A 26,056-nucleotide genomic window follows, 5' to 3' on the forward strand; every position below is an offset into this window, starting at 1 on the left:
GATATGGTAAACAGAAATGCTGAGCTGCTCACACACATCTAATATGCTGTCCCACTGTTCCCATAATTTCCGCATATGCACTGGGCCATTTGCCAGGATTTGAAGTTCAGGAAATGTAGACACCAGTAAGTCTCTAGTACCATCTTGTTTACCATGGAGCGATTCAAAGGCTGTTTCCCATGGTCCTTCCCATGGTCCTTCTTCTAGCATTCAATCAGTGGTTGCTGTTGAGAGCCTATCACTCTATGGGCACTTTAGAAAGTCCTCACATGTGGTTTCCATCATGCACAGATGACACTGCAGCCCCAAGGACCTGAGGTCCTCCACAAATGTACACATCGATAAAAAGTCATTGAAAATGAACGCTCGACCTGCCAGAAATGTCTGTGTGTCCCTGTGCCTCCTCTGTATTCAGTACTGTGCTAGGTCGGGAAGGGATATCAAAGAGGTATTTATTCAAACCACAAGAAAGGATAGGAAGTTTTGAAAAATTACTTTGCAAAGCTTCATAACTTGGCATATGAGATTTTATTCATCTATTCTCTTTTAGATTGTCTACCACAAAGCAGACACTTCTATATTTGTTAGGACTTGTGAGGTTGCAAGTGACAAAGACTTAACTCAAACTTGTTGAAGCAAAAGAGGGGGTTATTACAAGAGGTAATATGATGTTTGTGAAACCCAAAGACAAGAATGTGCATGGGAACAACTGAAACCAGGAACATGAGGACCATCCAGGATTCTCTTTGCTTCTTGACTCTGTGTCTCCTTTAACTCTCTTCATTAGTTTCAGTCTTCATTCTAGCTAGCAATCAGTTTTCTCCACATGGTGAAAAATATGGGCTCAATAGTTCCCAAATTTCCAGTATATCTCTGTATTACTTTGGTCACTAGAAAGAGACTATGTTATCATTCTCTCTGGTTCCAAGTCAAAAAATCCTAGCAAAGGACTCATTAAAACAGCTTGAGTCAGGTAAACTCTACAGAGTCATGAAACAACATGGCGGCCCATCTGGGAACCACAAAGGTATGGCAAAGGGAGAGGAAACTTGTGGAAGTAGGGAGGGTGAGGTGCGGAGCAAACAAAACAAGAGGCGTCTGTTATGTCTTTCCATAGTTCTTTTTTACGTGCCAACTCAATTTAGCCATCGAACAATAGTTCCGTTCATTTATATATATAAACATCTATTCACTTACCGAGTGTTTGCTACTTGCCAGGTACTATGCTAGATTTTAAGGATGAAAAGAGATGACTCACATGGTGCCTGATAGAGTGCTGGGCATTCAGAAATACAAAAATACAGAGATACAAGTGGCAAGCGTTGTGCTATGAATGATGAAAGTTGAAGAAGTTAGAAGATAAGTGGGGTCGGTGGGGCCTAGAACATTCAGGGGAAACATCTTGGAGAGGGTGATACTTCTGTAGGGTCTTCAAAGGGTGAGGAAATTCTTGTTTATGACTACATGTGTTTAAAGTACAGGATTTTCACAATATCGCACTGAGTGAGGCCCTCTGCTCAAGGCTCTGTGCATCTGGAGGCCTTCTGGAATGCAAGCCATTGGCCAGTGGCCCTGTTCCCTTCTCAGAGACAGGACTACCACCCACAGTTCTTCTGATGGCCGTGTGTTTTTTTTATTGCCATGGCCTGTTGGATCAAAGCCTCTGAGTTTGATGCAAGTTCAGAATAATTTCCTTCAAGGATTAACTCATCTTTCTGGGCTCGGGGAGCTACACAAGCAACATCTGGTATAGCCTGCAGAGGGATTCTTCACCCAAGGAGTTTCAAATTTCAACATGTGAGCCATCCTGCTGAATAACATCATCGACGGGAAACAGCATGCAGACCTTATCTTGTAACGAGAGCTCTGGATAACACTCACAGTCATATTTTGCACATGACTATAATAAATGGTGCAAACTGTAACAGGTTCTTTAGCACTTTGTTTCTTGCCAAAGGACTGAATTTCACACTGATGGGGTTGAATCCCCTTGTGGATTTTCTCTGGGGCCATTACATAGCCCATCTGTTAATAACACCCTCCTTATGCATGGACCAGCCCAGAGGCTCATATTTTAATGTAGTCACAGGGAATCTTTTGGTCAGTTCCCTTTGTCAGGTTACACCTGTCACCTTCCTGTCTGTCCAGGCCTTGTGGAAAATCCTCAGTTGCCATTTCCTTGCCTTTTGGTAATCCTGGCTTTATTCCACCATGCTATGATTTTTATATCCCTGGCTCTGCCCTCTGCATCCCATGGCCTCATTCCACCACTCCTGGAGTTCTCTTCAAGTTTAAATTTTACCTTGTTTTTAAAGGTGAGCCACTATAACAGCTAATAGTTGAGTTTTATATGTCAGGTATGTATTATTCATAGGGGCCTAATTATCATCACCCATGACTCACCAGTGAGGAAAATGAGACTCAGAGCTTGAGTGAATTGCCCAGGTACAAGATATGAACCCATGTCTGTTCACTCCTAAGACTGTGTGTTTTTTGAGGGATAAATATAGGGCTTCAAGAAAATGGTTGTGGGAGTCCCACATGAGATTCTCCCTACTTCCAAGTGGAGGAGAGAAAAGGAAAGAGAAATGAGGAAAACCTAGAGAGTAGAGGCTCAGAATTCAAAGGAGAAGAAGTCTGAGATATAGTGAACTATCTGAAGCCAGAACAGGTTGGAGAATATTGAGGCCATTGGCCTGAAGAAGGCTGTTGGCAAATGTTTTCAAGAAAAACTGCAGTACAGTAATGGGTCTGGAAGAGGTCAGGTAGTGGGTAAAACAATACAGACCACAAAGTAAGTGAAAGTGTCACCAGATAGAAAATGGAATATAGTGAAGTGCTGTTTTGTATCTACTGAACTTGAAACTGAGGGTGGGGCCCAGGAATTGTTTGAATAAGCCCTCCAGGTGATGCTGATACCCACTAACGTTTGTGAATCACTGCTACACCACAGTGTCTCAGCCTTGGCTGCGTGTTAGAGTCACCTAGAATCATGATATGTCTGCCCCATTTCCTGAAATTGATTTAATCGCTACAGGCAGTGGAGTATTACAAAGTTCTCCATGTGATTCTAATGTGCAGCCAGAGTTAAAAACCACTGTTGCAGTCAAAGTGGAGGTGGAAGGGGTGTTAATAGCTATGCTGAGTTCTGGCTGTTCCAGGCATTATGTTAAGACCATACTTTGCAAGCTTCAAGGGGCATCAGGATATCTCAACAAGTTCCCAGGTACTTTATGGGCATTGCCCCAATGAATCCTCATGACAATTATGTGAGGCAGGTACTATCATTATTCCCATTTTACAGGTAAAGACATTGAGGTTCCAAGAAGTTACCTGACTTACCTTAGGCATCACAGCAAGGAAGTAGCAAAGCTACAACTTGAGAAATCAAATCTTCTTTAACTCCAAAGTACTCATTCTTATATTATTAATTTTTTGTATTGTGGTAAAATATACACACACACAAAATTACCACTTCCAGGAAATCCTAGCCACAGCAATCAGACAAGAAAAAGAAATAAAAAGCATCCAAATTGGAAAGGAAGAATTAAAACTGTCACTATTTCCAGATGACGTGATACTATGTAGAGAGAACCCTAAAGATTTCTCCCCAAAAAACCAAAATACTATTAGAAATGATAAGTTAATTCGGTAAATTAACATGATATAAAATTAATATTCAGAAATTGGTTGCATTTTATGCACCAATAATGAACTATCAGAAAGAAAAATTAAGAAAACAATCCCACTTACAGTTGCATAAAAATATACATAGAAATAAATATAACCAAGGAGGTAAAAGACCTGTACTTGGGAAATTATAAGACCTTGAAGAAAGAAATGGAAGAAGACACAAATAAATGGAAGCATATACCATGCTAATGGATAGAAAAAAATAACATAGTTAAAATGTCCATATTACCCAAAGCAATCTATAGATTCAATGCAATTCTTATTAAAATACCAATGGCATTTTTCATGGAACTAAAACAAATAATCCTAAAATTTGTATGGAACCCACAAAAAACACCGAATAGCCTTAGCAATCTTGTGAAAGACGAACAAAGGTAGAGGTATTATGCTACCTAAGATCAAACTATACTTCAAGGCCATAGTAATCAAAAGAGCATGGTACTGGCATAAAAACAGACACATAGATCAATGGAACAGAATAGAGAGCCCAAAAATAAACCCTCGCCTATGTGGCCGATTAATCTATGACAAAAGAGGCAAGAATATACAATGGGATAAAGACAGTCTATTCAATAAATGGTGTTGGGAAAACTGAACAGATACATGCAAAAAAAGGAAACTAGACCACCTTCTTACAGCATATAAAAAAACAAACTCAAAATGGATTAGGCTTAAATGTAAGACCTGAAACCATAACACTTTTAACAGAAAATAAAGGCAGTAAACTCTTTGACAGTGCTCTTAGTAATATTTTTTCTGATCTATCTCCTTGGGCAAGGAAAACAAATGGGATTACATCAAGCTAAAACGTTTTTATATAGCAAAAGAAGCCATCAACAAAATGAAAAGACAATCTACCGAATGAGAGAAGATATTTGCCAATGATACATCCAATAAGGAGTTAATATCCAAAATTTATAAAGAGCTCATACAACTCAACACCAAAAAAGAAGAAAAATCCAATTGAAAAATGGGCAGTGGAACGGCTGGTTAGCTCAGTTGGTTAGAGCTCAGTGCTCTTACAAGGTTGCTGGTTTGACCCCCACATGGGCCACTGTGAGCTGCGCCCTCCACAACTAGATTGAGACAACTACTTGACTTGGAGCTTATGGGTCCTGGAAAAACACACTTAAATAAATACAAGTTAAAAAAAAAAGAAAGAAAGAAAAATGGACAGAGAACCTGAATAGACATTTCTCCAAAGAGGACATACTGATGGCTATAATAGACATATGAAAAGATGCTCAATGTCGCTAATCATCTGAGAAATGCAAATTAACCCCAATGAGCTATCACCTCACACCTGTCAGAATGACTATCATCAATAAATTAACAAACAACAAATGTTGGAGAGGATGTGGGGAAAAGGGAACCCTAATGCGCTGTTGGTGGGATTGCAAATTGGTGCAGCCACTATGGAAAACAATGTGGAGGTTCCTCAAAACAATAAAAATGGAACACCTTATGACCCATCATTTCTACTTCTGGGTATTTATCTGAGAAATCCAAAACATTAATTCAAAAAGATGTATGCACCCCTATAACCATTGCAGTGTTATTTACAATAGCCAAGATACAGAAGCAACCTAAGTGCCCATCAATAGACAATTGGATAAAGAAGATGTGGTACATATATAAAATGGAATATTACTTGGCAATAAAAAAGAATGGAATGTTACCGTTTGCAACAACATGGATGGACCTAGACGGTATTATGTCAAGTGAAATAAGTCAGAATGAGAAAGACAAATATCATATGATTTCAGTTGTATGTGGAATATAAAGAACAATAACAACAACAAAAAACAGAAACAGACTCATAGATACAGAGAACAAACTGATTTCCAGATGGGAGGGTGCTTGGGGTGCTGGGTGAAAAATGTAAAGGGATTTTTAGACCCAAAGAAGTACACATTGGAGCTCAGGCAGTTAGAGCTCCATGCTCCTAACTCCGAAGGCTGCTGGTTCGATTCCCACATGGGCCAGTGGGCTCCACAAGGTTGCCAGTTCAATTTCTTGAGTCCCGCAAGAAATGGTGGGCTCCGCTCCCTGCAACTAAGATTGAACACGATACCTTGAGCTGCCGCTGAGCTCCAGGATGGCTCAGTTGGTTGGAGCGCGGGCTCTCAACCACAAGGTTGCCGGTTCGACTCCCGCAAGGGATGGTGGGCTGCGCCCCCTGCAACTAGAAACGGCAACTGGACCTGGAGCTGAGCTGCACCCTCCACAACTAAGACTGAAAGGACAACACCTTGAAGCTGAACGGCACCCTCCACAACTAAGATTGAAAGGACAACAACTTGACTTGGAAAAAAGTCCTGGAAGTATACACTGTTCCCCAATAAAATCCTGTTCCCCTTCCCCAATAAAAAAACAAACAAACAAACAACAACAAAAAAACTGTAAAAAAAAAAAGAAGTACACATTGGTAGTTAGAAAATAGTCACAGGAATGTAAAGTAGAGCATAGGAAATATAGTCAATAATATTGTAACAACTATGTATAGTGCCAGGTGGGTACTAGACTAATTGGGGGGATCATTTTGTAAATTATATATCTAACCACTATGCTATACATCTGAAACTAATATAAAATAATATTAAATGTCAACAGTAACTGAAAAATTTAAAAAAACATTAACCACTTTCACCATTTTTAAGTGTATAATTCAGTGACATTAAGTGCATTCCCAATGTTGTACAACCATCACCACTACCTATTTCCAGAACTTTTTTTTATCACTCATAACAGAAACTCTGGTACCCATTAAACAGTAACTCCCCATTCTCCTCTGCCTTTAGCCCTGGGGACCTGTATTCTGCTGTCTATCTTCATATATTCATTCTAAATCATTATATTTCTAGATGGGCTCAAAGTGAAAATGGAGATGCTCAAATTGACCAAATGTTTTCTGTGAGTAAGGGTATCTCTAAGTTAGGCCCCCACCTGCATCCTGTGCTCCCCAAATACTGAACAACTTGTCATTCCCACCCAACAGCATGTTCTCTTGTCTGTGCCACAGCACATGAAAACCTCTTCACTATCTGTGCCTTTCCCCACCTCACCTTCATGTAGCAAACTCCATCTGCTTCAAGTCTCCCTCCAGGCTTGACCATCCCTAGGGATCTGAACTGAGTGCTTCAACTAGCATGGTGCCAGAGGTCACAGCTTTGCAAACTAATCCACACTCCAATCACCTAGACATCTTATAAAAAGGAAGATTCAGATTTAATGAGTCTAGGGTGGGGCCCTGAGAATCTGCATTTCTATCAAGCTCCCAGGTGCTGCTCATGCTGCTGGTCCCTGGACCACACTTTGAGTAGCGAGATCAAAGAGTGCAGTGCTTCACCACAGCATGTTTATTGCAGTGTTTCCTTGGCTGTTTCTCCACTCCACTATAAACACCCATCTTATTTATCATTATATTCCAAAGCCCAACAATGTGCCAACCCAAAGTAACTTTTAATAAATGTTGAATGAATCAATCAATGAATGAGCTCACAGCTGGAAAGATAAAAAGAAACCAGATCTATGAAGAGCCTCTCATAAGCCACACTAAGGAATTAAAATTTTCCCCCCACTTTTTCTGCCCCCTACCCACACTCTGGTTCAAGCCATTGTTTCTCAGTCTAGTTGTGTAGGACACAGCTCTCTGGCCCATGCTGGTAGGTGCAAGGCTCATAATACCAGCATAGTTTCTAGTTGTTGTTGTTGTTCTTTATATTCCACATATAACTGAAATCATGTGATATTTGTCTTTCTCATTCTGACTTATTTCACTTGACATAATACCGTCTAGGTCCATCCATGTTGTTGCAAATGGTAACATTCCATTCTTTTTTATTGCCAAGTAATATTCCATTTTATATATGTACCACATCTTCTTTATCCAATTGTCTATTGATGGGCACTTAGGTTGCTTCTGTATCTTGACTATTGTAAATAACACTGCATTGGTTATAGGGGTGCATACATCTTTTTGAGGTAGTCGGTCACCAGTCATTGGTCAGACGCTCACGGCAGCCCATGGCAGTTCATGATGGTTGCTGGCCACTCACACTGGCCGCTGGCTGCTCATGGCGGCACACTGTAGCCCACGGCAGCACATAGCAGCCCATAGCAGCTCACGCCAACCTCAGTTGCTCACGGCAGCTCTGCTCCAGGGAGAGCTGCTGTTCACAATCTTAGCTGTAGAGGGTGCAGCTCACTGGTCCATGTGGGAATCAAACCAGCAACCTCGGCGTTAGGGGCAAGGCGCTCCAACCACCTGAGCCACCCAGCCAGCTCCAGGAATTTAAATTTTATCCTGAAGTTATGAGAGCCACTGAAGGATTTTAAATAACAGGGTAATGTATCAAATGTGTTCAACGTGTAAATATGTTCAATGTGTAAGATGTGTTTGAAAGGACCTGACTGAAATCAAGAAAACAATAGTGAGCTACTGTACTAGTCCAAGCAAATAATTATGAAGGCCTGAGGTAGTGGTGCTGGGAATGGAGAGGAGGACAGAGGATTCAGGACCATACAGATGGGCTGACTACACTTCTCCATTTGCTTCAGACAGACCCCATTTACTCTGGCTATATTTATTAATAGTGCTCCTTTCATTCCCCCAGATGTCTTGGGTTGGATGACAATTATCTGTTCCCCCCTATAAACTGTACATAGAAGATAAGCTTTATAACACATGTACTTGTGGTGGAGAGCAGAATGGGGAGTCTAAAATAGGACTCTCAAGTTTCTGTCCTGGGTGGCCCAGTGGATGGTAACACCATTCCTCAAGCTAGGCAGTCCGGGAGGAGGAGCCGTGGGATAAAAAGTTTCTCTTTAAAAATATTTAAGTTAAGTGAGTCATTAAAAACTATTAAGTAAATTGCACTATGTAGCATGACAAGAATTGCAAAAGACACACACAAATGGCTGATGTCTGGGGAATACTCATGGAAGTATCACCAAACTGAGAACATCCTCTTCTGAAGCTCTGAATGGAGTTAGTCTCAGAGCAATTTGTTATATTAGGAAACCTGCCCTATTCTGGCTGTCAGACCAACTGTAGATGGGAAGTCAAAACGGCCAATTAATCCCAGCTTTTTCTCACTCCCCATTTTCTTCCCTTCAATTCCCTGCTGTCTGCTCCCAACAACTAAGGACTTTTGAGTATCTTCAGGATTAACTGGATCACAGTTAAATGACCGCCGTCATTTACAGTCAAAAGAGTGGTGTTTCATGCCAAGGCGGGGTTAACTGAGTCTGAAGAACATCCCCTAGTTTGACCTGAGCCAAAGGTCAGGGAACACCACAATGTTCTTCCTCATTTAGAAGCCACATGACCCAAACTCCTTACTAATCTCTCTTCATACTTGCCAACACCTCGACTTTTTTCCTACCCCCCACCACATGTCAACAACTAGGTAATTATTTAATAAACCTCAGAACATACCTTTGCTTCTTCTTTTGGCCAGAGATCTGGGATTTTCCAGGTTTCAGTTTCAAGGTGGCTCTTACTTAAGGGTTCCAAGTGCGGTCAAGCGGAAGAATAAATTCACCCGCTAGAGCCTTTTAAGGGAACTTTCAAACAAAACTGTGGCTTTTCAAGTATTAAGAAGAAATGACAGACTGAACTGAGCTCAGTATTCATTTTAATACACGTGTTAAAGGTTACGTTAGCAGCTGTCAAATTGCTGGCCAACTCTAAAGACATCAATCTTCACCTTAAATCAGATGGCTTGGGTGGTCCCCGGAACTTGCTACTCTGGACTGACCCTGAGCAAAAGGATTGTTCAAGAAGGTGAAATTTGTCTTCCGGACATTCCTATTACTTGTGCTAATGTTAGCCTGATGAGCAAGAAAGCAGGAGAGCAGAAACCCAAGACCCAGCGTCCCGAGGCCCTCACTGCTTCCTGACGCAGGCTCAGATAACCAACTCCGCGTCTCGTGCTGGAGGTCTGACGCCAGACCCAGACGTCTGACCAGTGTGAACTCTGAGCACTTCATTTACCCAGCCTGGGGATAGCCAAAATGGTCTTTCCTCTGAACCCCACTATGAATTACCCCTTGGGGAGCAGACACCAGATGTTTCTTTCCAAACAGAAGACAACCCTGAGTCCATCTCACTGCACCAACCAGAAACAAATGATAAGGTACCAAGAGGTGAGAGTCCAAAGAAACCATACCTCACAGCCTTCAGAGCCTAAACCATACTGAAACCCCCACCTCCCACACTCGCACCCTCTCCAGCCTTACTGCCCTATGGAATCCTTGGCTATTCCACACTATTTCCTTCTCAGAGGTCTACATGGGTGCTGGAGACCTCTGCCTCCAAGTCTTAGATGCACGGTTAAACTAGGACCCACCCTTTTGAAACAACAACCCAAATTTTTTACTCATTTTTCTAAACTTGCCAGTTTAGGGATTTCAGTCCTCAGTGTCTTATATTTTATAAGCCTAGAAAAGCTCATTCATACTGACATGATAATGGCTGATAATTCCATTGTCCTCTTGGAAAAAGCTGACCGTAACACTCACAGCCCTGCGTTTAGTCCTAGCCCCATCCCTTGGTACTTGGTGACAAGCTCACTGCACCTTAATTTCCTTAATTTTTAGTAAAATGCAACCAACTATAATAATATCTTCAATATGATAGATCTCAGTGTTAACAGAACCAGAGTGATAACCCAAGCAGGTAAAGAAATGTCCCTGGTGCTTAAGCAAAAGTTCCTGAATACCTCGTACTGAAAAATTTGGGCCGGCCCGTTGGCTCAGGCGGTTAGAGCTCAATGCTCCTAACTCCGAAGGCTGCCGGTTCAATTCCCACATGGGCCAGTGGGCTCTCAACCACAAGGTTGCTAGTTCAATTCCTCAAGTCCCACAAAGGATGGTGGGCTCCCCCCCTGCAACTAAAGTTGAACACAGCACCTTGAGCTGAGCTGCCTCCCTCCCGGATGGCTCAGTTGGTTGGAGCGCAGGCTCTCAACCACAAGATTGCCAGGATGGTGGGCTGCGCCCCCTGCAACTAGTAACGGCAACTGGACCTGGAGCTGCTAAGACTGAAACGACAACAACTTGAAGGAACACGGCACCCTCCACAACTAAGATTGAAAGGACAACAACTTGACTTGGGAAAAAGTCCTGGAAGTACACACTGTTCCCCAATAAAGTCCTGTACTCCTTCCCCAATAAAAAAAAAATCTTAAAAAAAAATAAAAAAAGAAAAAATTAGGATGCCTTGCCATAGGTAATTCCAAATAACATTTTATTTTTTAAATGGCAAAGTGATCTTAAGGACAGTGAAACTACTCTGAATGATACTACAACGGTGGATACATGCCATCATACATTTGTCCAAACCCAGAGAACGTACAACACTAAGAGTGATCCTTAATGTAAACTAAGGACTATGAGTGACCATGATGTGTCAATGTACGTTCATCAGTTGTAACAAATTACAACTGGTGGGGGATGTGAGTATTTGGGAGGGCTGTGCATGTGCGGAGGCAGAGGGTGTGTGGGAACTCTACACTTTTCACTCAGTTTTGCTGTAAACCTAAAAATGCTCTAAAAATAGTTTATTATTTTTTAATAACATAAAAGGCACATTTAAGCATAATTAAAGCTTATGATTTTTAAATAAATGTTTTCAGTTTTTCAAAGCTGGAATTTCCTCTCTCTTTTTGTGGTTCTTGTAATTGCTGGTATCCCCCACTCATTGGATCATTCCACACTGACCATCAATGTACAAGGTCAGGAAGGGCCAAATGGTCTTTGGATTCCTCCAAATGTTCTGCAATGGGTCAGTTTGCCAGAAAAGGAAAAGAGAATATCATGGTTGATGACCGATGTCTAGAAAGCACAATGTTCTCAAAAGATAAGGAGTTGTAAGTGACGTGGTAGCCCTCTAAAGAGATACCAAAAGGGGGAAGTGGGTAGAAAAGGGACAAGACTAGAAGAGGCAGAGACAAAAGTTTGAGATCACAAAAAAACCAATGTGAGCTGGAGACACTCTTGACCATGAAAAGAAGGAAGAGCCAGAGAAAGGAGGTAGAACAGAGTAGGGTTGTGCTGTTGCAACAGAGGGAAGTAAATAGCCTACCTCCCACCCCAGGTGTTTAAATAAAAGGGAGCATAAAGAGGGAGAATGTTTATAGAAAAGTGACAAAGTCAGCTGGCCTCTGTCCTACACCATCTACAGCAGAATCCACATCTGTGCCTGTAGATGCAATGAGTCACCAAGAAAAAGTGAATTTATATTTGGCACCCTCAGTTTAAAGGAAAGTGTGAAATAGTTGGAAAGATTTTCCAACCAAAAAAAAATGCTCAAGTAGAATGCTCTAAAGGCAAGATGACGGTCAGTATTGGTCAAATTACAGATGTAGTTCCCGTTTGTCCCAGCATTCCCACTTATGGGAATTTCTCCCACAGATTTCCTTGCACATGTGTGAAATGATATACGTATAAGGTCATTCACTTGTAATTGCAAAAGTTTGGAAACCACGAGACTGTTCATCAAAGGACTTGTTCAATAAATGGGCACAGCTATGTAATGGAATATTGTACAGGTGTAAAACAGAACAAACTTAATATTTGAGGAAGCTCTTTATGTATTGACAAGGAAACATTTCTAAGATATATTGCTTAGTCAAAAGAGGAAGGCTCAAAGCTGTACAATATGCTATTTTGGGGGTTGAACTTAAAAGGGAAATATTTTAAAATATGTGCTTCTGCTTGTAGCTTCATAAAAAGTAGATCTCAATGAGGAAAGGGATGAATTCAGTAAATGTGGGTAGAGGGAAATACAAAGGCTTTTCATAGAACCCCTTTTTATATTGTTTTGATTTTTGAATCATATGGATATTACTGATTCGAAAATTTTTAAATAAGAACAAAGGGTTCAGAGAGTAAGGGCTGTGCATGGGAGCAGTTGAATCCTCACTTATTTAGAAATCATCTTTCACCCCAGCGTGGTGAGTCCAGATAACAGGAGTTGACTGTATTTGTATATTGTTGGTATCTCTTTCAGCATTTGCCAAGCATTGATTTTGGAGGACACTGCCACCCTGCCCCCAACATGAGTTTGACACCTTGCTGCCCTCTTCATTTTAGAAGATGAATCTGCTGGGGGTGACCAAGGAGAGTCAGAAACTTCTCCTCCAGGGCTTGAGGCTGTGGTTGCTCTCTTGTGCAATAGACAGGACACAGATGCACGACCTTTTGGCCTTGAGAATGCGGGTACTCAGAGCCAGACCAAGAGTATGTGTGTGGGGAGACGGCTGGGCTTATTGATTGCCAGAATCAGGGAGTAGGAGAGAATGGGATATCACTTATCTCCCTCCCACTCCTCCTTCCTCATTCCAGGCCCAAATACCAGACCCAGTATGTATCCAACTGAGTAAAAAATGGGAACATGGGACACTGCCACATGTAAGGGATGTTAGGAAACCCAAACACAGCACAACACTGATGTACTTAATTTGGTTTATGAAATGCAAGTTCTGTAGACTCCTGTGTTAGTATTCATTGAACAACAGCAACAAAAAAGATCCACTTGATTAGAAATCAGGAAAACAAGAGTCGCAGACTGCAATCTGTTGCCATCTGGCAGTACAGAATCTCTTGTACATCATTGAACTTCTCTTTGCCTTAGTTTCCTCATCTGAAACATATGATAATATGTTTCAACCTCAGAGGTTAAATAAGACACAAGAAGCTTGAAAAAGAGTAAACATCACTTGGAAGTTAATGGAAGTTAACTGAAGGCACGTTTATTAAATGGCTTGCGTTTTCTTTTCTTTTAACCTGAAAAGGTTGTCAGCAAGTAAATTTGGTTTCCTCTGAAACAAGTTAGGTTAGCTTCTCTGGTGTGGAGGGCAGTGGTGGGGGAGTACTTTAATTCCATAGTGGAATCTTGCTTTGTTTGTCCAAGATCCATTTCCCACTCCTTTCTTCTGAGAAACAACTTTCACCCACCATCAGCCCAGTAGTATGGGTGATGCTGACCCCTCCCTGCTCCAGAAGTGGACATGTGGCTCAGTTCTGACCAATCAGCATATCCTGCCTCCCTGGGCTACAGGATGGGCATGTGATCCAAGCCAGCCAATCAGGGATGAGTTTCAACTCAAGGGTTTTTGTTGAAACTCATGAGAAGTCCTCTCTTTTCACTGGATAGTTTGTAGGCCTAGAGTTTCCAGAAACCATCTCCTGCCCACTGGGGGAAAGCATGACTGAAATGATGCTGACAGAGAGAAAAGAAGAGCTGAGAGGAGAGAATAAATGGAGTCCTGGTGGCATTTTTGAATCCACCATCCTTGGAGCCAGCAACAGCCCTGTACCTCGCAGTTTCCTGAGTGGACAGATGCCCCCTTTTCCTTGAACAAATTTGAGTTGTATTTCTGGTGCCTCAACTCTGAGAATTTTGACTGATGCAAACTTCTGATACTAATGTTCAAGGATCTCTACAAAGATGAACCATCATGCCCACATGCAAAGCTATATGAATTAAGAAAACATAAGATTTACACAAAACCTTTATAAAAATCCAATGGAACTAGAATTGTGTCCTGGATGAATACACTTCATCATACTGCCCAGGCTACATACGGTAACAGAGACACAAATTACCAAAATAAAGAAATACTTCATTTTATTTTACTCTTTCAGTCATGAGGTCCAAGGCAATGCAAGTTCATGGAAATTAGAAATAATACCAAAATGTGGATAAGACCAGCTTTAGAGGTTGCATGGAAGCAGCAGAATGTGATTGTCTGGAGTGAATTTTGGCCTTCTCAGTTTGCCAAGCCAGATGTACCATTTTGTCTAGCCCATGTAACAATTTCTGTGGTAAATATCCAGGTTGAAGACAGTTGTCACTGCACAGTGAAGCCCAAACAACTGAAATGTTTACAGGACACAAAGCAAAACAGTCACCATTATTGGGTGATACAGATGATTGGTTTATCACTTAGTAGTCAACCAGAGTAAATTTCATTAGGCAACACTACCAATATCTCTAGTCATTCCCTTATTTGTTCACCCATTCATTTATGCATTCAGTGAATGTTTATTAAGCACCTGCTGTGTACCAGGAGGTACCCAGTTCAATGCTGGAGTTATAGAGAGAAAGATTAAGGCACATACTCTGCCCTCAAGGAGCTCCCAATCTAATCTCACAGAGAGATGTGGAAATGAAGAATGAAACTCAGTATGAGAAGTACTGATAACAAAAGTCTGTTTAAAGGGGGGACAACCAGGAATTCATTCTACTAGTTTCCACGGTAAAGGTATGTGGTGTTCCACCTCCTCTTCGGAATAACAAATGCTTGACATGGCTTTCATCAGTCTTTCAGTTCCAGTGTGACAATGGGGATCCACATTATTATGACAAGTTACAAGGAATGGTTATCAGATTCCCACTGCTGGGCACTTGGGGGAAACAGTTTGTTGTCACAGAGGTCCTGACTCACATTTCATATGTGTCCAAAATCCAGCCACAGCATTACGAAGAGGAATGAATAAACTGCACCCCACACCCTCTCCTTTCCCCTCTCTCTGGGGCCTATGCTCTCTTCGACATATTTACTGGCATAAAATGAATTAGAGATGTAAGTTTCAGCTTCTGAGTCAGACTGTACATCAACTTACGCCAGTAACAATAAAGGGTGGTTTTACAAATGGTATTTTTAATGACTTTCACAGGTTGGTTTTGCAGAGGTTTAGTGTGAAGCAAAAGTCTCCTTCCCATAATCCTCCCTTCCACCAACATTCTTTGCTCATCTAGCAAAGACAGCAATCCGGACTCTCCTCCATTTTACCCAGTTGTTACAAGGTTTTTGATTTTGAACCAGCTTTGCTGAATCCATCCCACCTGAAATTATGCCCACTACAGACTGCCAATTAGTAGCAAAGGTAATAACTCCAGCTCTTGTGAGCAGAGGGGCTGAGCCGGGCGGAATTTCAAAACTGAGGTCTTTCGTGTTTACTTAGAATTGATGTGCATAGTGGTATTAAGGCTTTTCAATGGAAGCATTTTGTTTAGTTCATCTAAAAATCGGGGTATCTTACTTAGTGTTCATTTGTGTACTAAATCTTTATGATCACCATACATGAATTTTACAAATGTTCTCATGGTAAAAATGTATACAGTTCATTGTCTAAAAATGAAATTTAAAAAGGAATATCCCCCAATTTTACTTTTGGTTAATAAATTCTTTTTAGTGTATTTCCAGAAATCAATCACACACACACACACACACACACACACACACGCACACACGGACACAATAGAACCTGTACAAAAATAAGAGCTCTCCATTTTCTGTAACATCTTTTCTGTAATGAATTTGCGAATATAAAAAATGTGTCTATTTGGAAAATTATAAAAACATTGCTACAGTGTCATAAATGCTCTACATTGTCTAGAAAAACATACCTTTGGAAATAATAGAACTAGTGAGAATTCTTAATGAAGTTCAAGTCCTGAAGTGACAGACGCATGCCACTCAGGGCAGCATGAAAACCCTGTCTTTCCCCTGCACCACTTCTGGAAATTGTCTATGACTTTCATTGAGTGAGATATAATTCTTCTTTCTTCAAAAGTCATCATTGATTTCTGTGGATATCCTGAGGGTGACACTCTTAAAAAAGAAAAGAAAAAAGGTACAAAAGAAGGTAAACAAAACCAGCCTTTATGAGAGTACTTCACTAACGGTTTGTGCTGAGCTTGAGTTGGGTCCTACAGAATTTTCTGGGCTTTCCATATCCTTTTCGCTAATAATGAATTCACTCGTTTCAAAATATAAGATTTTACCTGGGGCCAAATCTGATAACGTCCCACCTTCTCTCTGTCTTGGGAACAATTTTCAACAACTCACTTTTATTTTTTTAAAAGACATATTTCCTATTATTTGGAACCACTAAGTGAAACCTCCTCAAAAAGGAAATAACCAGGATGTATGACTATAAGCATAAAATGGCAGAGGACATATACAGGTTTCATTGGTTGGCAGAACAGTTCAAGCTGTTTGCCTTTGGGAATACTCTAAATTGTATGATACATATTTTTTCAAACGAGTAAGGATAAAAAGAGAGAAAATAGTACTCTTTTTAAGGCAAGGGATTTTCTATGGATTTTAACAATCCTACGTGTTAGCCATTTGTAACATTTGAATTGATAAACACCTACCTGGAAATCATGGATGAATGTTAGGAAGTAGAAAATAAAACCAAAGGCCACTGTCCATTCACAGATCGCACTCACTACGTGATATACATAATCCTAATAGCAACAAGAAAGAAACAGAATTTAGCCTAAACCGATTCACTTTCGTAGAGGTACCGAAATAACAATGAGAAGGTCAGACCAGAGGGAAAAGCTGTGCAGTGACGTCAGTCACCCCGTGAGGAAACAGTACGTAAGGCCACACAGTAACCTAACCGTGCAGGTGAACAGGGCCCTGCCCCGTGAGATCAGGAATGAAATCATTCCCAAAGTGCTCTCTGGTTGTCACACGCTCTGGTTTTAACACTTGCCTAAATATATTACAATAGTTTCAAAAAGCAGAATAAGGGCCACAAATGGCTGAGACTAGGAAGCCAATGAGGACTCAGTGGAAGACAGAGCGTTCCATACAAGGTGGGACTTGCTTTCCCAAGCCTGGGAATCCCCAAGTTGAAAGGCATTCATGTTCGTGCAGTTATTTGAAGGAATGAGTGTATGCATCTAGAGGGAACGGGCTGTCACCACTGGGTGTTGTGTGTCTCTATTGCCATAGAAAATGTCAGTTCAGAAAATAGTTCTGCTTAAGGTAAACACAGCTAAAAAGCAAATGCCAGTGAGACATTTATGAGTTCACTGACTATCTTCTTGGAGGCAGGAATCAGAAAACAGAAGGCAAGAATGAGAATGGCTTTAATAGGGGGTTCCGAAGTCAGCTGCCTATGGAGGCCAGATTAACAAAAAGAAACTGATGGTTGCAAAATGACAGGGAATATGGGGAGCCCATGCCTCATCAACTCAATTCGATTTTCACTAGATGAGAAACTATGACCCATTTGCTTTCAAAGAGGTGAAAAAAAAAAGTGTGCGTGTGTTACAGAGTGAGAGTGAGAATGAGAGAGAGAGAGAGAAAGAGAGAGAGAGAGAGAGAGAGAGAGATCCTGATTTTTAAATGCTGGAAATTACTTTTAAAAAGGGGGGGATGGGTGGTAGATGAGGGTAAAGGGATTCAACTATATGGTGATGGAAAGAGAACTGACTCTGGGTGGTGAACACACAATGTGGTATATATGGATGATGTAATACAGAATTGTACACCTGAAATCTATGTAACTTGACTAACAATTGTCACCCCAATAAACTTTAATTTTTTAAAAAGAAAAAAAAGGCATTTTAAAACACTGTTTAAGTAAAAAAATAACGTCATCATTCTGATCTTAGCCCACTTGCAAAATTAGACCTGTGGACCATCCGGTAGATCTGATTTCAAATAATGACCCCCCCCCCCACACACACACACACTTCACTTTCTGTTTGGCTATAGGTCACAAGAGTGAATAATCACATGTGCTGAATTGCAGGTTGGTGCTATGGTGACAGTTGTTTTCCTTGCTCCAATTTTCATCCGCAAAGATTTAATCCAGGCACATCAAACTCTCATGAACATCTGTCTTTGCCCTCCTCATAATGTTCCTATCTACTGTTCTCATGTAGGTCACACTGGGGAGGACCCGACCACCCTCCATTAAGGGGAGAATCCGCCCCATCCCATATCATCCCTGGACAATGAAGGTGGGGTAGGAAATTTTGGCAGATACTTCTTTAGCACATTAATGAAAGTGCACTGAACCAGAAGTTCGGACATGCTATGTCAAATGAGACCAAAAAAATCAGGTACTTTTCACATTTTTAAGATTGAAAATGAAATGGAAAAAGATTTTTAACTGCTTGGGGATATGATTCGATGAATGCTTCCCTTCCCAGCAGCTGATTTGTGGGGGAAGGTCTCCCCCTAGTGGTTAAAAACGTAAAGTACAGCTGAGGCTGCTGTGCCGTGAGGTCTCACTTTCAGAAAACAACTTTTAAAAAATTTGTCTGCATCATTCTCTTCCTCAGCATCTTCAGTCTCTCCCTTGTCTCCTGCAGGCTTCCATCACGTGCCAGAATCCTCTGTGGTGAGAAATCCTTCCTCTGATCACGCTGTCCTCTCTGGCCACCAGCTTACTTCTCTTCCTCTCACCTCCAAACATTCATCAATAGATGAATGAATGAACCGCTCCTCTCATCATTTCTTTAACCCCCTGCCATTGGCTTTTAACCCCAACATTTCTAACTAAAACTGCTTTTTGAAAAACATCAGCAACTCCACCTGTCCCTTGAAAAAATACTCCTGCCATGCTTGCACTAACTCCCTTCTCTCCTGGGGCATCACTCATTCTCCATATGGCACCTAAAAGCATCACCACTATAATGGCATGAGTCCACCTCAATTCCAAATGCTCAGTTCCATGTGTTCTGATGTCTGGTCTGGAAATGACCGGTCACTCTACCCTATGCTCTGCTTGATGGCTCTCAATGCCACCAGAGGTCTAGTCCTGTGCGTCTAACTGGACATTTCTCCTTGATGTTTCACTACAGCCTTTGATTCAACAACTGTAAAACCAAACCCATCAACCTCCCCCCACCAAATAACGTATTCTGTCAGGAACTTTATCTCTCGCTCTCTGTTCATGAGAAGAAATTCTTTGGTTCACCCAAGATAAAAACTCGGAAGTCATCTTTGATTCATCATGTCCTTTCATTCTCATGTCACTTGCCAGTGCCCATCAAATATGTTTCCTTCTTATCTGCTATCTAAGGCTAATCTTGATTTGAAATCTGAACTAACAGAATTGCCTTCTGCCATCCTAACTCCGGGCTCCCTCCTCGTCAATCTGTTCCAGGCATTGCTTCTAACTAATGTTCATCCAATAATATTCTTTCAATTACTCTGGGCACCTAAGTGAAGCATGAGCCTTTCTGCCCATCTCTTAAAATCTTGCACAAACTCCTTCCTAAAAATTTACCTCTGACCCTATTTATGTCTCACTTTAACCTGAAATGAAATAACCACTACAGTGGAGCTGGTTGCCTAACATCCCATGTTTCCTCTGGCCTGCATACACTTTCCTTCACATTGTTCCCCTATCCTTAAATGCCTCAGCTCTCTTCCTAGTCATAGAGGGTTGTTTAAGAGAGAATTAGGAATTCAAAACTTTGAAACTAATCCCAGGAAACCATTTGAGCTTACTCTGAGAGCTAATTAAAACTCATTACCACGTAAGTGGACAGTAAGTGAATTATATGCCATATTTACTCCATATTTTGCAACTTGTTCTAAGAAATGGCAGCAACCCTTTCAAAGAAGGATTGATCCAGCCACAGTCAACATAACCAAGTTTGACAATTGCATTGAAAATGACTTAAATTTTACCTTTTCTTTTGGATTCCACTCCAGCTTGGTTATAGAAATTAGTGAAGCACAGGCAATCACTAAAAAAAAGGAATTTGTTAAGGAAAGTACAGAAGAAAATAGGTCTTTTAACGTTAAGACTAGATTATTCTTCCAATAATAATTATACAGTGTTAAAATGCTTCACTTCATACACAGTAGGATGGCTACTATAAAAAAAAAAGAAAACAAGTGTTGGCGAGGATGTGGAGAATTTAAAACCCTTATGCACTGTTGGTGGGACTGTAAAATGGTACTGGCACTGTGGAAAACAGTATGGAGGTTCCTCAAAAAATTAAAAGTGGAATTACTGTATGACCCAGCAATTCCACTTCTGGGTATATACCCAAAAGAACTGAAAGCAGACCCTCAGAGAGAAATTTGAACATCCATGTCACAATATTATTATTCACATTATTCACAATAGCTAAATCATGGAAGCAACCCAAGTGTCCACGGACAGACGAATGGATAAGCAAAACGTGGTGTAACGCGCACTGGAATATTTTTCAGGCTTAAAAAGGAAGGAAATTCTGCAATATGCTACAACATAGATGCAGCTTAGACATGTTAAGTGAAATAAGCCAGTTACAAAAAGACAAGTAAGCAGTATGTGATTCCACTTATATGAAGCACTCAGAGTAGTCAAAATCATAGATAGTAGAATAGTGGTTGCCAGTGTCTAGAGCGAGGGGATAATAAGGAGTTATTGTTTAATATGCATAGACTTTCAGTTTAACAAAATGAAAAGAATTATGGAATAAATGGTGGTGATGGTTGGACAACAATATGAATGTATTTAATACCACTGAAATATATACACTTACAAATTGGTAAGATGGTAAATTTTATGTTGTGTGTATTTTAACACAACAAAAAATACTTAATACCAACATTTCTGCAGTCCAACCAAGTTATATTAGCTTCTCAAAATCTCAAACCTTAAATTTGATTATGGCAGCAGTTAAATTACAACATGGAAACAGTTACTTCTTAGCAATATTTTTCATTTGTGTATAGCAAAATTTTAATCTGCAGCTACACTTGCCTTGACCCTGTTTCTTGGTGTTGCCGTCAGTTACAATAGTTGTTTAAATTTGGTCAAAACGACTGACATGGCACTCCAAGATACTTTTTGAGTCCATTTTCCCTAAATAAAAATACTGAATAAAAATACTTTTCCTCTAAAATACTATTTTCAAGGCAACAGCTTTATTAACATTTATTAATATTTTTAGAAAAATTAACATTTCAACATACCAAAGCATTACAAAATATCAAGGCTTATAGACAAAAACAAGCTATAGAAATTGAAACTCTTACCTTTAAAAAACAAATTTTTGTTGAGTAACTGGGTATAAGCTGAGCCCTTTCTCCCAAGCCCAAAGGGTTTTACAAATCAAAGAGATATATCCTACATCTGACCTTGGGCTCAGCCTGCTAAACGCCAGGGACTGGGGCTATTGCCCTCCATGGAGAATATTGTTTATACAAAGGCAGTGACACCACTTTGATTGAACTTAGAAGGTAAAAGAGAAAGACAGACATGAGACTTTCTTTAAAAAATAAAAAAAAATAAAAAAAATAAAAAGATTTTAATGAAGTTAGAAATTCCAACTGTTTCATCAACGCCAAGTTTAGAGCCCCCTCTGAATAGGGAGTCAGCACTTCTGCTCCCTGCCCGCCATCCCCATATGTTGCAATGCTTAACACTTCTCAGTTTTTTCAAAACAAAAAAAGTAGAAAGCATAGCAGATTCTCTGATCCTTTCATGATCATACTTCTGTTTCTCATAGTTTTAAAGCCCCTTCATTCTTTCATGTGTGTGTTCATTCTGTTCCATGTTCTGGGCACCAGGTACCATGCTGCCGGGGGAGAAGAGGCAGGAAAAACCCTGGCCAAACAGACTCAGTCTCAGCTCCCAGAAACATCCCAGCCTTGTCGAAGGAAGCCCAGGACTGTGCCACGCGAGAGAAAAGAACAAAGCACAGTGCTGCGTCACTGGGTAAAGTATTAGAGTGGAATGGGGTTTGGGTGTCAGGGAAGGCTTCCCTGAGTGGAGCTGATTTTAAGGTGTGAGGTTTGAAGAGTTCTCTAGAGCAGCACCGTCCCACAGAAATACAGTGCCAGCCACAGGTGTCATTTAAATTTTTCTACTATAGTAGCTGCATTTCAAGAAAACTAAAAAGGACCAAATGAAATTAAGTTTAATAATGTTGCTCCTTTACCCCAGTAGATCAGAAATGTTATCATTTCAATTATGGAATCATGTAAAGAATTATTACTGAGATATTTTACTTTTTTTTTCTTATTAAGTCTTTGAAATCTGGCGTGTGTTTTGCACAACGGCTTGTCTCCATGTGGAACTAGCCCCATTTCAAGCCAAATGTGGCTGGTGGCTACCATGTTGGACTGGACAGTTCCGCTCTCAAAAGACAAGGTGAAGGGAGTAATTCCAGCCAGAATGGCAGGGGCACAAAGCACAAAACAGCCAAGTCTGGAGGAGAAAGTGTAAAAATGAGGTCAAAACAAGCAATCTCAGAGTGAGTGTCTCAGGTAAAGGAACCTGGACTTTCTGTTGTTAGTGATTTTGTTGGGGCTTCTGAACGCCATAGAAGCTGGTGCAAGACAGACAGTTTACCAAGGAGGGCGAGAGGCCTGATTCTAACATACCTCAGTGTCTTCAATAGTCAAGTGAGGCTGTTTTGCAGAAATACTACAATAAGGAGAACCAAGGACATTTTAAAGACGCTTTGAAATCTTTGTAAGAAAATATAAATACCAGCTAATGTTTAATGCAAAAGAGTTTTTTCTATGGATGACTTCATTAACTCGATACAGGGACATACCCTGTTTCTGTGTGAGGCTGCCACCCCTTGACATGGCTCATAAAATCCCTCTCGAAATGGGAACTGTTAGTATGTGAAACTCAGAGACCTGAAATGCATATTCTGCTAAAACTTTTTCTGAGTTTAATACCTAGAGATCTGTCTCCAAAGCTGGAAGCAAGGAAAGGTTCCCTACATGAAGAAATGTTCATTTAACACTACAGACACTTCTGCTATGAATTTTACAGATAACACAAGCTAAAGGTCTTAAGGTGATATATTTGAAGAGGAAGCATGAATGTCTTCAATCCATGAATAGGACAAAGAAACAGAGAAGGAACTATCTTAGGAAGCAGGGACATATATAATTTGTTGTTAAATTTCTCAATACTTGGATTTGTTTCCTCTGTGCTTACAGATTTTGTAATTAAAAATGTCTTTCCCTAAACTGGGGGGAAAAAACCCAACCCAAAACCATACGTAGACTTAATATTTTGTATAGTTTCTATTTTAAAAGAGCAACACTGAACTTAATATTTAGAAGTATATGGTACTGGTTTACCCACTTTATACCCCAATCCAACCCAGACTAACAAAACTGTCACTAATAAAATAGCTCCCAGTTTCCTATAATGTGACAATAATCACCATTTTTTAAAATAGTAATCACCATTTTTAATGACTCTGCAGCTTTCTCTGACGAGTGCAGATGGTATTTCAAAAGATGGAGAATTTCCACCTCTTGAAGACCACAGGCTTTTTATTTTCTTTGTTAAATACCTCTAGAAAGAAAGACAGCGAGAGAGAAAGAGAGCTGTCATTTCCTTTAAATTAGAACATACAAGCCCAATTTTCTTTTCACATTGAATCAGAAAATGAAATAAAATTTTGAAAATGAAATCAGTAATAAAAAAGAAAAGGCTAAGTATATTTTAATTGATCTCGAAGTTAATGACAGAGGCTTTTAAAAACCTCTTAATCTGAGTAAATCAAACCATCTAATGACCTACGTGCAGGCAAAGGGGAGAGTCTGGCCTCTTGGGACTTCACAGGGCTGTTACTATAAGTACAATATCAATATTTGGTGTCTTTAGCCAAGCACTACAAAGGAAAATAAATATTTTCACATGTCTGGTGAAACCAACCCTGTTGGGAGGAAAGTAAACAGAGACTGAAGTTTTCTGACATTTTTCCATCTTCCTTTCAGACCATTCTTTTCCTCAAAGATTCTTTTGATCTAACCTGACAATGTTGAGACATTTTCTTAACGATTTACACTTTACCCCCAATGGTTCTTCTGAAGCATGTGGAAATGTGGCTGTTAACCTTTGCTTTTTTCATGCTTTTTTTGATGAAAGGTGGGTAGGGGAAGGTGTCCCGCTTGCATGGACAGTGACAAATGTAAAAAGGATACTGGGGACCACAGCTGCACAGGAAACGGCAGAGATGGCCATCCGTACATGGCAGGTGGAGAGGCTGTTCCACTGGGGACACGATTTGTAAGAGATGATGGATTGCAGGAGCGTGTACACGACACCGCAGACAAAAGCCAAAAGGGCACCGCCGTCGTGGACTACTGGGACAGCTAACTCCTAGACAGAAAGTCACAAGTGTATGTTACTCGGAATGAGTCTGTCCACATCAAGACCCGAGCACTCACTCACCCTCGGCTACTCAAAGCCATCTGTCCTCACAGATGCACCCACCCTCCTTTGGAAAATGCAGCCGCTTGCAGATAACCAAGGGAAAACCCTTCCCCCATGACAAAGTAAATGTTTTTCCACAGCAAACTTGAGCACATGGGACAAGGACAGAATGACAGCTAACTTAGAGGTGGCAGAGTTGGGCATAGTGGGTTTTGAAGTCTAGCTGATCTGGATAAAACTTTCTCAACTGAACCACTGACTGGGCTCTTAGTTTAAAACCTGAATGTCTTTATCTGTAAAATGGGCCATAATAATTTCTGCCTTGCAGATTTGCAATGAAGATTACATGACAAGTTATAAATCAGGTACACCACTTGTTCCATGATGCTAAGGTGTTTAGGCTCCCTACTCCCCCATAATCTCTATTTGTCCTGCCCAAGCCACCCCAAATGAACACACAAATCTAAATAAAAACACTGCTCTTGCAATGCAAAGACAATTTCAATCAAGTCCCCAGCCCCCACCATCCTCTAACCAGCCATTTTAACAAGAAGGCAGCCCCTACACCCAGTCTAGGCAGAAAGTCTGGTGTCGACCCCAAACGTGCTCTTAACTGACCATTAAGGAGTGCATTCAAGGCTCCTTTCAAATGTGCAGTAGGTACCTACTTTCTGGTATAACAATGACGTTTAGAATGAATGCCTGAGTTTCCCCTTGCACTTAAAAATTAGAGCTTTGCAAAGGAGCAAATTAAAGTATTGTCCAAGACAGCCTGGTTTTGGCCCCAGACTCCTCTTGGCCCCAATTCACTGTCCACACCCATTCCCTGAATATTTTTTTTGACCTGGGCCACCCAGGTTTCCCCAGAACCACAGAGTTCTATTCCAGACTGTCCATGAAAAAAATCATTAAATCTTGATTAAGATTTAACTCCTAACCACTTCCGGTTTGGCACTGCCTGATTTGAATCAATTTCCACTAAAACTCTTTTAGAAAGGCTTTATCTTCCACATGGGAAAAAAAAATTAAAAAAAAAAAAAAAACTTTAAAATTATTTTCTAAGGAAATTTATTTCCTAGTACCAAACTTAGGAATGTAAAGGGAAAATTCACTATTTGATTTGTGTTATATTCAAATACAAATGTATTAATATTCTGCAACGTGGCATATCAATTATTCATTTATTACATGTAGAGTCTGTATACTTAGGATACCAAGCATGAGTGTATAGATTTTAAAAAGTTATATATGAAAAATAATACACATTCTATGCTTTTTAAAATGTGTATATACTATCAAATATTTAAAGAATTAAGGAAAATAACCATTGAACTGTACATGTAAAAATGGTTAAGATGGTAAATTTTATGTTATATGTATTTTACCACAATTAAAAATAGCAATAACCCAA

The 26,056-nt window shown here is 40.3% G+C and overlaps 1 protein-coding gene across 2 annotated transcripts in view; it reads right to left on the reverse strand.

The window, feature by feature from the left end:
- Positions 1–14,305: 14,305 nt before the first annotated feature.
- DRAM1 (DNA damage regulated autophagy modulator 1) overlaps positions 14,306–26,056 on the reverse strand; it is a 33,904-nt gene continuing 22,153 nt past the window's right edge. The window contains exons 4-8 of one of the 2 annotated variants that reach the window (XR_013994009.1): positions 24,414–24,591; positions 20,154–20,212; positions 16,868–16,960; positions 16,115–16,319; positions 14,314–14,577 (exon numbers count right to left, since the gene is read on the reverse strand). Coding sequence is in view for 1 of the 2 variants with exons in the window: in XM_081059674.1 (XP_080915800.1) it covers positions 16,275–16,319; positions 16,868–16,960; positions 20,154–20,212; positions 24,414–24,591 (375 nt within the window). In the remaining variant the exon portion in view is untranslated. Of the gene's footprint in view, positions 16,320–16,867; positions 16,961–20,153; positions 20,213–24,413; positions 24,592–26,056 lie in introns of both variants that reach the window. The other variant, XM_081059674.1, reaches the window with a different exon arrangement.

The sequence above is a fragment of the Rhinolophus hipposideros genome, assembly GCF_964194185.1.
Source record: "Rhinolophus hipposideros genome assembly, chromosome: 9".
Taxonomy (NCBI): Eukaryota; Metazoa; Chordata; class Mammalia; order Chiroptera; family Rhinolophidae; genus Rhinolophus; species Rhinolophus hipposideros.